At 41.6% G+C, this 14694-nt stretch overlaps 1 protein-coding gene across 1 annotated transcript; it reads right to left on the bottom strand.

The window, feature by feature from the left end:
• Positions 1-527: 527 nt before the first annotated feature.
• LOC112564604 (hephaestin-like protein) lies at positions 528-12618 on the bottom strand. The gene is made up of 16 exons (XM_025239530.1): positions 12208-12618; positions 10157-10419; positions 9784-9996; positions 9440-9591; positions 8850-9016; positions 8211-8317; positions 7585-7762; positions 5906-6186; positions 5463-5671; positions 5149-5293; positions 4723-4935; positions 4166-4394; positions 2982-3207; positions 2192-2405; positions 1427-1618; positions 528-948 (listed from the first exon to the last, which is right to left on the bottom strand). The coding sequence occupies exons 1-16, from the start codon at positions 12396-12398 to the stop codon at positions 653-655; spliced, it is 3276 nt and encodes a 1091-aa protein (XP_025095315.1). The 5' UTR covers positions 12399-12618; the 3' UTR covers positions 528-652.
• Between the last annotated feature and the right edge of the window lie 2076 nt (positions 12619-14694).

The raw sequence follows: 14694 nt of genomic DNA, 5'->3' as shown, positions 1-14694 counted from the left end.
CCGATTTTTAACCTACGCTTTGCACATATGGAATAGAGATCAGCACTGACAAGAGCAAAAGCATCATCATCTGAAACGAAAAAGCAGAGATCCACATGAACAATGTATGACTGGAAGAGGTAAACGTTGGAGCCACCCTGTGCAAAGATGGTAGCTCAGGGCAGATATCTACTGGATTGTGACTTCAGCAGCGACAATGCCTAGGTTTGGACACAGACCGGCACAGCCATAGCATCAGAACAATCTTAGCAATTCTTACAAGGAACATAAAACCAATGAGTTTTTACAAAGCTTGGTCGTCACACACTATGACACCAGGAACCTCTACTCACAACAGTCAAGCGAAGTACGCTGGTCTGGTTTGGTCATGTGACCCGGCACGACACTCTGTCAAAGACTGTCCTTCATGGTACTATAGAGGGAGGTAAGCGTTTAGTGTTAGAAACTAAGAATTCCTGTTTCCTTTAAAAATAAAATCAAACACCTCTGCTCACGCACACACAAAAAACTCAAAAATTCAAAGAAAATCAGAATTTTGACAGAACTTTTTAGTCAACCGTTGTCTTTCTCGGATCAAACAATGGATCAACATAATTTGTATTTACAAGTATGCAGCTGCTCTTTTACAATGTCTCGGAAGCAATGCTGGTTCTTAGACGACGGCATAGAAGGTCTCCATGCCGGCTTTGATGTGGTCGTGCACATGACAGTGCAGCAGCCACTTCCCGCGCATGGTGGCGTTCATGGTGACGTCACGGAAGATGCCCGGATATAGTTGCATCACGTCCCGGTGGTGTATGCCGCTCTCGTACACGTTAATCTCGTTGCCATGGAAATGGACGTCGTGAATGTCCAGTTCGGATCCCAAGTTCATGAGCTGCCAATCAACCAGTTCGTACTGGGGAATAGTTAGTGGAGGGTTGTTCCCGTATAAGTAGCCGTTGATACCTGGGTGGTGCAAGTCAAGATATTTTAGAACACGTTATCACAGAAGATAATCACACTGGACAAATATTCTTAGATATAAACTGTCATTGGTTAAACTGTTACCTGCCAAATAAGGGCATCATTCAGAACTGCTTTTACCATTTGTTTACCTTTAGTTGTTGTTTTTTTCTCATTGACTTTCGGCTTTGTCTTTGTATGCAAATCGTTTTCAAACCAGTCTTCAGTCTAACGTTTATGTCTTAGTGAGGTCAATTAAAGACTAGCATTACGACTCGACGACGAATGTGTCAACTTGATGTCATTATATATTTGTAAGTTTTCCCATTAAGCTGTATCTATGTACTTCATTATAACTTATAGTTAGCTCCAGATGGTTATGGTGTAGCTCCTTTTTGTACCCAAGCCTCCGTCTGTTGCACAAATATCATGTCTTTACAATATAGCCAAGCATGAAAACTAACGATGTTTTTTTTCTTACTGTGCATTAGATTGCTTTCTTGAAATCTTGGGTCGCTAGCAGAGTCTGGAGTACCAAACATTCTGATGTTATCTTCTAGGTACCAGCTTTCATTTTCGTCGATGATACTGAAATAAAGCGGCGCTGACTTCTTGACGTCCTGACGCCTTCCACGTTTGTCAAGAATTCCAGGCTTGCAGATCACAAAAGGACCTATTGGAAACAAGAAATATTTTTTTAAAAATGCAACTTTTGGAAAATGAAAAAAATGTCACCTGACCTGTGTCTTGCAATAACAAATCTCTATTTTTCTCCTTGTCTCTCTTTTTTCTCTCTCTATCTCTGTTTCTCTCTTTCCCTCCTTTCCTTTTATATCTGGGTTAAGAAGTATCAGTGTTGTTTAAAAATAATTACAGTACAGTCAAAGAAATAACATACAAATATATTGTTAAATAACCAAAGGTAAAATTTACTGTATGCTGATATTTTCACAAGAAGACTTACAACTGACAAAAACCGAATCTTTAATAAAAGATGTGAATAGGCTGAATGTAACATCAGAAAACGAGGACAGATTTTGATAAGAAATAGAAGTAGAACATAAAAAGACTATAAAATATTGACACGTTAGAAGTTAAACAATATAGCATCGATCAGTAAGATTTTCAGAATTTTTAAATTAGTGTACACAAATTTCCAGAAAAATACATCTTACAGAATGTTCCACAATGTGGGCAGATTACCAGAAGGGCAATAAGCTGCTAAAATCGTAACCAAAAAAGTCACCCAAAAGTCCAGAATTAGTGTCCTTCGGGGGGTTAACGGCTGAGTAGTAGGCCTGCACGATGCAGTTGGGGTCACCGGTGGCCGGCGCGTAGTCCAGTGGCACTGACCACTCGTACTTCACAGTTTCTCCAGGGTTCACGCCTTGTGACGCCGAGGTGTGCTGGGGGTTACTTCCGTAAGACAAACCTTCATTGCTTTTGTTGTAAAATAGTCCCTGCAACATGTTCAGGCTTGCGTTTAGCTAATAAATCCAAATCAGTGGCCTGTGTCTATTTGTGTAAGCCTCAGAGTGCAAACACTCCCACCCTGTAAGTACGCATGCGTCTTTAGTCTACGTCCTTTCTTTATTGTGTTTCTTTATTTTTCTTGTATTTATTTACTACTTTTATGCTTGAAAGGTATAGTGAGCAGCACACGTTTCTCTTAAGATAGGTACTCCAAACTGAACGAACTGCCGTGAGTAGGACTTAGTTTCTCAAAAGTTTCCAACACATTGTACTTGTTTGTCATTGCGTTATGATCATGAGTGGATACAAAATTAACAGCAAACACCAGCTTGGAACTATACTTCTCGTGCGGATTCACAAGTTAATCATTGACAGATTCAGACACCACTCGAAAAGACTTGTAGACAAAGATAAATTAGCTGTTATTTTTTAGTTTTGTTTTTTGATTGTTTGGTTGTTTTTGTTGTTTTTTGGGGGGGGGGGTTTTGTTTTTTTATGCCCATAGACATACATATTTTTGTCTGAATAAGGCTAACGTTCTGAACGAGCTTGACAGTTTATACCTGGGCATGAATAGTGTACGGCCTTGAGGCCATATTTCGAAAGTACACTTCGATGATGTCCAGATACTCTGCTAGGATGACTGGTCCAAGCATGCCCATGAACTGTTCGTCGTCCTCTCGCAGGATCTCGGTTGTGAACGTGGCATCAGTGTACTGATGATAGCGGACCTTTTTGTAAACTGTGCCCAAATATGGAGGATCAGACGTCGTAAAGATGTATCCGTCGCTGTGGGACAAAACAATTTTTAAAATGTTAGGAATAATTTGTTTTGCTCAAGGGGGCAGCTTTCTATTTCCTCTTGCCGTATACTTGACAGAAATTCTTAAAATTTGGCATGCATGTACAGCTGTGCTTGGAAGGCAATATTTTAGCCAAGTCAGTAAAATTTTGATATTTTCTGTATGACAGCATTGCTTATATATATGTTTTAAGCGTAGTGTCAAAAACAAAGGAGGGGTAGGTCTGCCTTAAGGCATAACGTCTATGATAGATAGCAACGAAAGTCACCAGGAAGGGAAGCTACTGGAAAAGTAGCCTTAAAAATAGTTAGCAGGATGACCTCCCTTGCTAGAGTTTTCAGTGACTGTCTTCCAGGATTGTGGCGTTCATTTGCATATCACGTGAAGCGCAGTGTGAAACAGTTCTATATCTACAACAATCTACACAACAAATACGTATAAAAGCCTTCGTAATCACATTAAATTTTTAGCGTTCAGATTTCATTTCTATATCATTCATATAAAATTTAAGACGTTGGCTTGAAAATCACGATTACTAAAACAAGCCTACTTCGCTGCTATCAGAATTTAGCCAGAGAGTGTACAACACAAAAATCCTTCACTGACAGAAAGTATGTAAATGGAGAGTTTTACGGTTGTGTACTGACCGACAGGCTGCAGTGATTGATGTCAATCTGACTGAGATGTGATTAGTTTTTGTATTATCAAGAAATGATTCATTCATTGCGCGATTCACTTCTGTATTTTGCTAGGCCAATCCAATTGTCACAAGAGCCTGTCAGCCACCCTCTGCCCCTTCTTTATCTCCCACGACTACAGAGGGGCTGGACCTTGAAAGGCGACAAAACATCACCCTTAGGTCAAAGAAGAGTCCAGTGTGTACTAGAAATCTGCCCGTCACAGCTTTTTTCTGTCAGCTCTACTAATTCTCAGCGGGTACTTACGAGCTGGAGTCATTGAGCTGCTGCCCACTAATCTGGTCGATCCCTGAGGGCAAGAAGTTCCAAAGCTCCTCCTCAGCCTGTATGTAGTACCTTCGCCGGGGCCGGTGAAAGACGTCGCTGGGCCCTATGTTGTGCTCACGTTTCAAGTCGCAGTGGTCGCTGACGTTGTAGAGGGCGATGGAGCCTGCCGTGTAGTGAGAATTGGTGCGGCAGACGAGAGCCCACTCACCTGACCAGACAAGTGAAACCGTTCTTACTCATCAACTGTACTACTCCCCATATTAGCTTAGCACAAGCGCAAATCGAGTTTCAAACGAATAGGATTATTTCTTTACAACACATGAACTTACAAACTTCGAGAGAAGTTCTCTGATCGTGAGATACATATCTGTTTAAGTGGATTTTAGAAAAAGTTATCTGAACAACGCTTCATTAGCATATGTTAAATGGTTTTGCCCTTCCAGTCATGCGAGTAGCTTAAACGATGTCAAGAGAATTTAAGTCAATCTGCTGTACTTTAACAAACACACAGAGGCGAGCATCAATAAGCGCAGTACCCGGGTTGATGGTGTGCATGTACAGCGTCTTGGTGAGCCCCGGCAGGAGGGGGACGGCGCTACGGTGGGTGTCGAAGTCGGTGACGTCATGACCGTGGAAGTAGACGCTGTGCAAGTCAGCCTCGGAGCCGAGGCTAAGCACGTGCCACGACACGCGATCCCCCGTGCACATGTCAAGGCCTGGCAAATTGCCGTAAATATATCCGTTGATACCTGGGGGAGGAAAGATAAAGATCATCTCAGTCAGCAGGCAGTAAATATGTCAGCTATCATATTAATTAAGCGGCTTAGAGACGAACTGCTTGAGGGGGGAAAATGCACTGTCTAAACGTATTCCAGCGATCTTGTTCAACGAAATGATAGATGCAGATAAAACTGCGCTTTCATAAAAAGGGGACAGAGCATAGCTGCGGGATCATAGCTCACCGTTCTTGCGGTTCGATTCCTGAAATTCAGGGTCTGCAGGGTTCACGTTGACCAGGCCAGCTTGTTGAATGTTGAAATCAATGTACCAGGACTCGTTCTCGTCGATTTTAGAAAACAATAGAAAGAACTCGCGATCCACCTGTACCTGGTGAAGATGAAGAACACACCTGACACCAGTTTATGTGCCCAATCACAATCCAATCTCTAATGACAAAAGTAAATGTGCTAGCTATTTCAATGGTCAAAAAATCTTATTAAAATACACTTTAACACAACTCTTATTTCCGTCTGACGAACCAATGACAGCTCATTACCTGTTTATTGTCTTTTCCCAGCGCCCCTCGGCGGCAGATGAGGATGGGCCCGAACAGACCGGCGTTGGAGTCCCGCACCACGTCCAGCGACGATGACGTGTACAGGCGGGTGATGCAGGGAGGATCAGTGGGCCCCGGCCCCATGTTCTCCGGAATGTACCAGTACGTCGTTACCTTCTGCTTCGGCTTCACCAGGTCGTCTTGTTTGGCTGCCATCACACATGGTCACCGTCGTGCGGAATCATAAGACTGCTTTGTTCACAGGACGTACGTATGAATGAAAGTTCTTACAATTACATAGAAGGAAACAATGGAAAGAGGTGAAACCCGTATTATCTTCAAAACGAAAATTTATTTCACAGTCATTGTAAACTTTGTATTAAACTAGTATGTAACGTGATGCACAAAAATTATTTGAGAAAAGAAAATGGAGTTACGCTTACAGAAGTCGCTATCGTTGTAGAGGGCGCCCTCATACATCTTGACGAGGACTGCGCCATGGGGATGGATGGAGTAAGGCCGGTCTGCATCGTTGTACAGCGTTATAGCAACGACTTCATTAACTTCCGTTCGAATCACAGGTCCCATCAACCCTAGGTGCTCTTCGTCAGGTCCGCGCTTTTTCAAGTGTGTAAACGTTGCGTCGGTGTACTCCTGGTATCTGGCCTTGTAATACTCCAGGCCAATATGTCCGCTGTCCTTCTTGGAGTAGATCTCAGATGGGCTAAACAGATACCAATGCTTTATTATACACAGAGCGTTTACAGACGACATGATAACTGGTTGAAAATATTGATCTGTCTTTTATTGTTGACAACAAAATTCGCAAGGATGACTAAGAATTATCACTGCTAAAAACAGACACCGATTTAACACTATAATAAATCTGTGGAGGTAGGGAATTTTGGAATATTTAAGATCCTCTTTTAAATTTTACTTTCCCTCTTTGTTATGGATGTAGACCAGTGGTTCTTAACCGGGGTTTCTATCGAACCCTAGGGGTTCGGTGAGTCGGTCTTAGGGGTTCGGCGGAGCATCCGCCACGGAGGTCAAGACACACCCGCAATTCGTGATGACACTAAAGAAGGGTTCGGTGAATGTGCATATGAAACTTGTGGGTTCGGTACCTCAAACAAGGTTAAGAACCACTGATGTAGACTGATTTATTGCGAGGACATCGGCATAAGACAAATGATATGTTATTTTTAATAAAAGGCGTTATGGAAAGTATATGTTTGGGAGGTTAGAAAAAGGTGATATAAATGTGTATGTCGTAATAGTCTTTTAACCTATTCATCTCGTTTCGATAATTTTTAATATTACATTTATTATTACGGTTCACACCTTTCTGACGTTAGTGTACTTGTAAGTACAGTAAATTTTGCTGTTATTGTTAGTATTATTTCCTACTTATAAAAAAATAAAAAGGGCATTTTGATGTTCAAAAGTAATTAATTCAATGTCAAAACCTCCCTTCGTTGAGAGATCTGAGCGGGAAGGATGATAGGTCTGGAAAGATTCTTTAACAGGTGAAGGCAGTAATTAATAAGTGGGTGTTCCCCTGTGCGGTAAAGAAAGTCTGCGTGTGTGTTTGTGAACGAGAGAGATATATACATCGCTTGCTGCATGGCCAGGGACAGACGGTCCTATTCAATATTCTGTTAACGAAATCTTTGTAAGTCGCCTCAGGCCACCAGATGTTCTCTAAAAGAAATTAAGATATCCGCTCTAGTCTCGGATGTCTCTGGTCTAATCTAGGATACCCTGCAGCGGAGTCCTATCTGATGACTGATGTCGTCATGGCGCTCATCCCTGGTGATAGCTAACGAATCAAAGAACCTTTGTCTCAGCCTCACACGATCTCGGTGGACATGCGTTTTTGCGAGAATTATGATCCCCCTGGTGTTTTTGACAAGGTCTACAATATGTTTTGATAATCTATTTTTTACAGCGATTGATAAGGACCATTCTCGGGAATAGCGCGATGTGAAAAACCCAGTGAGCTCTCCCACGTTGCAGGGCTAAGACCCTATTCAAGTGAACATTTTTTATTGTAATCTCCACAGCTTATTCTGATGGAAGGACTGAATTAGGGAGGATATAGTGCTAGCCATGTCTTTACCTTCCAGGCTCTGTAAGGGAGGTACCGTCGAAGCGGTTGATGCCGGATGGCGCATAGTTCCAGAGATGGATGTCTATGCCGATGTAGTAGAACCGATATTTGTGGGTTCTGGACAGGGAGAAGACGTTGCCATGCCCGTACGAACACTGGGCGACATCCAGCAGGGCAGCCATTCCAGCTGCAGGACAGAGCGCCAGGTAACTGTACTTCTAAAACGTCACTCGCTATACTTCGAAAACGTCACTCGCTATACTTCGAAAACGTCACTAGCTATACTTCGAAAACGTCATTAGCTATAAATATACTTCAAAAACGTCACTAGCTATACTTCAGAAACGTCATTAGCTATAAATATGCTTCAAAAATGTCACTAGCTATACTTCAAAAACGTCATTAGCTATACGTCAATTCAAAATTTGGGATCAGCTTCATTCTAGCCAGTCATGTTTCTCCTATTCTGCGTACTCGGATGAATAGATAAAGATATAAATTATCTCTTTGAATAAACAACCGTCTTTTGTTCTTTTATTCCTCGAGAAATTAAAAACCAACTCTCTAAGCACATTTCAAAATATGGTTACCGTCAGGCATAATTCAGTACAAGTTCTTTTTTCTCTAGTACTCACCTTGCAGGTGGTTATTGATATTACAGTTGACGCGCCATCTGCCGACCGCATTAATTTTCGTGCTGGCTGTTACGAAGTCAACCGGATTCAGGGTGACTGAGTCGATTCTGTAACACACAAGCAACAACTAACAACTACGAAGCCCTTTGAAAACAGTTATTATTGTTAATTTTATGAAGCGCATGAATCAAGTCACATCGCTGTGAACTAGTTTGTGGTACCAGTGCGCTAGAAAAGTCTTCTAAACTTAAGTAAATTGTTAACGTTAAGCACTAACAAGAAAATATGATAAGTTTTCTTTTACTTTTAACAAATATACTCAAAAGTAAAAGAACAAATATCTGCGAACAAACAGAAAAAAATTAAATGGCCAAAGACTTTCAAACAATGAACAGAAAACCATTCAGTCTGGTAACTTGTACGTTTGTTTAAAAAAAGGAAGTCTCGCCCTGTTGGTAGTTGAACACTGAACATGATTTGCTTGTGAGTGGCTCACTTGGTAAAAATGAGAGCAGGGGGTAGGGAAGTCTCCGAGCTTTTAATGACGTGTATTTTTCTTCACACATTCCTTACCAATCTCTGTGTCTTTGTGTCTAATTATATCTTTAAAAAAGCATTGTAATATTTTCCGTTACAAACCTGTGTTTATCCGATGAGAATGAGTGGCCGCTGATCCTGAGAGTGTGAAGGTCCACTTCAGTCCCAAACCCCACGAGGTGCCACAAGATGTTGTCCCCTACACAAGCTGTCAGCCCTTCCAGATTCCCGTACACTCTTCCATTAATCCCGTGCATTTTGTTGCTTTCCTGTAAACAGTAAAAACTATTTTCAGCTACGCTTTGGACATTATTACGCTTTGAAATATCTGTTGTAGATAGTTACAGTGAAATGGTGTGACGATGCTACATAACGAGCCGCTTTTGTCAGTCAATCCCAGACTCAGAGAAGGGAAGTATAAAGTTCCCCTTGATGAGCAAACAGATGTGAACTGCTGATCGAGTAGTCAAGTCCTAGACTATGCTCCCAGTTCAAGCAGTTTCTACGAATGAAGAACCGCTGTTGTTCATACATGTCGGAAAATGTCATAAACACGTCTGCGTCCTCGAAGTCCAGTGTGACATTTAAAATTAAGATGGTTTACAATCTATTTTAGAGGCCAACGTTAACGACATTGGTAATTCATATAATAAAAAAATCATCAAAGTATTTAAAAGTATTTTATACAATACCCTAAAATCAGGATCCTCTTTGTCGATAATTGAAGGATCAGCAATGAAGGTCTCGATATTCTCGTCAATCAGCCAGCTGTCGTTTTCATCAGTCACAAACAATAATAACGCATACTGCTTATCGTATTTATGTTTCAGTGTAGACAAGGTACCTGCGTTAACAAAACACCAAAAGACAGTTTATGAATTTTTCTTTAAATTCAATGACAATGACAATGGTCAACTTTATTTGTCCCACTGTTACAGTTTCAACAGGTTTACTGTGTATCACACTGGGGGCAACAAAATCCTCTTTGATTCTCCTACAGTTGGTAAGATGGAGGTAAGACGTTGGTAAGACGTACCCGGTTTGCAGGTGATCAGAATTCCGATAAGGCCCGTGTTTGTGTCACGGGCTGGGTTGACGTGAGAGTGGTAGGCCCAGGTGAGACAGTCCTCGTCATCGTCGGCAGGGGACGATGACTCCGTGACGAGCCAATCGTACATGTACACCTCTCCTGGCGGCACCATGTCGTCGGCCTTGTTAAAACCAGAGGTGCCGTCTTGGTAGAGAGCACCTGAGACATAACAAACACTTTTCCACTGTTAATTCATAAATACAGAGAGGTCTTCGTCAAGACTAAGAAAAGAAGTATACGAGCATGACTTTCGTATTAAAACTTAATGCAACATGGTTGTTACTGTTGTTGATGATGATATTTATTTCAAAATGACTACCTTCGCTGTTTTTCTTGTACTGCAAGCCGTGTGGATGCATAGAGTACACCCGATCTCCCATGTTCTTGAACCAAACACGAATGGTGTCGCCCTTTTCGCCGGCAAGGATCGGCCCCACGAACCCCATCCACTCCTCGCGCGGCTTCTGGACCGTGAAGGTTCCGTCCGTGTACTCGCGGTACAAGACTTTCTTGTACCTTCTGCCTATTCTCTGTGGACCTTGCTCCAGGTAGGTGTCTGAGGTGCTGTTTTGCGAGAAGGCGCTGTCGGAGAACAGAAAACAAGCGCTGCAGGTCAAACTAATGGGTGTTGATTGTGAAAGTGAACAGGGATGAAGAAGATCTCAACATGAAGCTGAAATAGTAAACACGTATATCAAACAAAAATGTGAATTAAGTTGTAGAAAATTAAGGGGTTCAGACAGGAGCAGGTTGAAAAGATTGAGGTTTATAACTTGAATCCTACAACCGTCCTTCATTAACCTGAAACATGCAGCACAGTAGTTATGTCGATAGTAAACGTAAAGATAGAAGAAAAAAGGTGAAAACGATGGATACTATGACTACGTCGGAGAAGAAGATGAAAAATAACATTATGATGAAGATGATTCAATTCAATTCAATTCAATTCAATACAACTTTATTCATTGAATTGATGATATGCAGAGCCACAATGCGTGCGTCCCTTTTTCACCTGTCTGGACCCTATAGGAGCAGCCCTAAGCTGTTGACGAGTGGTCAAACATGTCTGTTTAAAATAAACGCTGAACGGCGGCTTCCCTAACCCATGCAGTCGTTTAAAAAAATAAAACAACACACGCAGCTTATTTTGTCGCGGTGACGAAGCCTTGTGACAGCAACTGTCAGCAATTCTAGTTAATTTTGAGATCTCAGCATATTTAGCGTTGGCCCGCTATGACATCTTTGTGATGACAAACTAAGAACGCCTTCATCCTGCATCTCCTGTCATCTCCTTCATCTAAATAAAGTCATCTATCATTACATGGACAATAAGCAAACACTTGTTCAAACAGTTGTCTAAACGTGTGTCCACACATTTGTCGTACATTTGGCCTCCGAACGTGATTCAGGAGTGTTCGAGTTGGCCGCTGAAGAAGCCAAGCATCCACAGGGATCTGCATGCTGTTCTACTCGGTGAAGTTGTCCCCTCTAGTCTCTGTCCTGCCACCACCACAGCACCTTGGGCAAACACCGCATGGACAGATAGCTCAGCCCCTCGCAAAACGTCTGTCGCTCAAAAACTTTTTGCTTGTTTTAGCTCTCGTGACATTCGAACAAGTCTTTTTTTCCGCTGGCTTCTCTCACCAAAAACGTGATAATTACTTCTGTGGACTGTACACTGTCGATTTGCAAAATAAATAAAGTTGGAATCAGGCAGCATTTGAAAGGGATTTTTCTTTTTGAATGATGTATAATTAAAAGAAAAATGTGCTTAAAAGTTGTCCAGCCCTAAAGGGGTTCCCTATGACAAAGCACATATATTTAAATAATAATAAATGACTTCATTCTACAAAACGGCAGCGATCGAAACGATTATCAAAAATTACAGAAACGGGTGAATACAATATGTGAAATATGAAAAGGAAAATGACAGGTCTCTTTAAAAGAATTATTTAACTTTAATTAAAATCTCTTAAGTATGTTCCTTGGTAAACTTTGATCTTCTGGACACAAAGAAAGTCTAATCAACACGTTTTCCTATTCCTTCTCATGCTCTGCCGAGAAATAAATTGTTTCAGTGAAAGAGCCACCAGCTTGCAACAGCACGATAAATGATCACATACATAATATACACAGTTCTTATATCTTAAGTAACTGATACTTTTGAGAACAGTTGTAGTTAATGTTTTTTTTTCTTATTATTATTCACTATTATACTCATTTTCCGAGCATAACTTAATAAATAGATTGAAAGAAGTGTTGTGCTGCTTTTGTCAAGCTCAATCGTTCATAAAATTACTTATTTTCTGCCACACTAAATTTCAACAAGCAGGTATTGACATTTAAACTCATGAAAACATTGGAACTTACTTGTTTTTCTTGGATTTATAAGGCATATTGTCCTTTCCCGAAGGGGCGTAATCCCAAATTTCTTTCACAGCAGCCACGTAGTACTCTCGTCTGACTGCACTCACTCGTGCCACCTGTACCAGCCCCAGGACACCCAGAAGGAGGATTGCTGATGTTCCCCCGAAGACTCCTTGGTGCCATTCTCTCTTCATTCTCTTGTCACACTCGATGTCCTGCCTGTCAGACGGCGGTTCTCACCCAAAGACAAGCAATTCGTCAGAGCGAGCTCAGAACTGCTCAGAAGACTTTGCGATGTTCAAAGATTTCGTCAAATGCTTGGGCCGCAGGGAGAGATGATTATTTGTTTATTTAGTGATCTGTCGCACGCGCTGTCTAACAAACAACGACAGGTCGAGTGTCCATCACTTCTGATGGCGAGACACTCGAGCGGACTGTGAGGATCCTGGACTCGTCAACCCTTTATATTGCAGCTGGCCGAGCCTACCAGCCTATGGGATCTCTTTGACCGGCGTCCGCAAACACTCTGAGGCGTGACAAAGGGTGATTTTTTTTTTTTTTAAGCATATGGGGAGCGGCTTTCCCTTCAGGTTTTGTGCGGTGTAAAGTTTTATCTATATCCTGTATGTTATTCGCTTCACTTCTCTGGACGTCGTTCATTGCTAGTCAATTTTTCTGTGACTACCACAAGACACTCTCTTCAACTATTTGCAAGGCAGCACCGAGATGTCACTGACCCTTGTGTTAACACACTTGACACAAGTAAAGATTCTTCAAATGAGAACAGGAGAGAAAGAGAGGGAGCGATAGCAAAAAGATTGCAACAGATTCTTAAAAAGAGGAAGAGTACACATTGTTGACATCCGAGAACTTTTTCTTTAGGTAAGTTTTAGTTCAGTGTATCAGCACTTGCGACCTCTTGTACTTTGACTGTAGTGTTTTGATGAGAGTGAGAACCCTGATATTTAAATCAAAATAATTCAGAGTATTGATATAAAGCGCATGTCTCTCACAATATGGAGCTCAACGTGTAACATGGCGCAGACAGACGTATACACTTAGACTTACAGATTACAATACACATAGTTGCATACACCCGCTGAAGTTATCCCATATCCATAATCTAAAAAAACCAGTTACATATCAGAAGCCGCGTTCTCATTTACTTTCAAAGTTCTGTTCTTAAAAGCGTCTGAAACAATATTTTCCAAATATTTTCTAACTGTGATGTTTGTCATTTGATGCCCTTTGTTGCAATATGTACCTGTGACAGACAGAATGGAATATACAAAGAGTGGTTTGGGCTTTTCTCGACGCTGACAGGTGTTAATGAGGCCATGATACTCTCCTGCCCCTGATGTTTAAGTAACAAAAATAGGGAGGCTGAGTCAAGCCAGGAAACCTGTCTGAAGCATTACAAAAGCCTTCATCTAGCCTTAGGCCGTGTTTAGTTTCCGTTTTCTCTTTACTGTTACCATCAACGATGACAGATTCGATACGTTTCCCGACGTGCACTGCTTTAGAAATGGAGCACCCGATAACCATCCCTACATGTAGCTCATCGTCACCTGAAGATCATTTAGACAATTTGATGAAGACAGTAGGGAACTCGACAATGTGTGTCTAGTCAAAAAGAGTTTTCAGACAGATGCAACGCCGCCAGCAGTAAGTGCAGCATAAACCGCCATTTAACTTACAGTTCCGGGTTCACATGCAGTCAGACCTAATGTCTTCAATCCACCCTGGTGTACAGCAGTTTTATCTCCGCACTTTTTTTACTCTTGGTGCGTCAAATTCATTTCTGTTTCATCTTGGAGGTGGGCCTACGTGTTACCTATGTTGGAGTGGCCAACTCTCGTCCTATCCCTCCTGGTCAAACATGGCTTGTACGATAAAAGTCTCAAAAAGACACACGATACTAGTTGAAAGGTCAGCATGAATGAGTGAACCATTTTGACTTGTCTACCGATTTTATAAAATAAAAACAGTCTGTAGCGCCTTACGCAATTTTTTTATATCGCATGTTGTAACCGGACCTGACAACTCCCTAGTCGCACTCCCTAAAACCTTCCCTTCTTCCTTGTATATCTCTATTTTCAATCTTTTTCTTCTCCCACTCAACCATCATTTATTCCGCTTGACATGAAGACATATGACATTAAACATTCTCGCCACAAGGCGTGTCCATGAAGTGCTACTGTTTCATTTCCGGCATGACCTTAAGAAGGACAAACAATCTGACGCACACGTCCTACGTGACGCACAGCAGCGCCAGCACACCTTCGCAGGTAAGAAAGGAAGGAGACTTGTCGTACGCACATACAAACTCGAAGAATATTTTACATTTAATTTACATTCGCTAAACAGTTGTCGTTAGATCAAACAGTAGACATCATTCATATTCACTAATACACTAATTCTCTGTCACAATGTCAGGTAAATTCACAGGTAAATGCGTGATGACCCTGTCTTAGCTGATGGTGTAGACTG

Source organism: Pomacea canaliculata, linkage group LG5, assembly GCF_003073045.1.
Source record: "Pomacea canaliculata isolate SZHN2017 linkage group LG5, ASM307304v1, whole genome shotgun sequence".
NCBI classification, from domain to species: Eukaryota; Metazoa; Mollusca; class Gastropoda; order Architaenioglossa; family Ampullariidae; genus Pomacea; species Pomacea canaliculata.
This window is presented reverse-complemented; position numbering and strand designations above follow the sequence as displayed.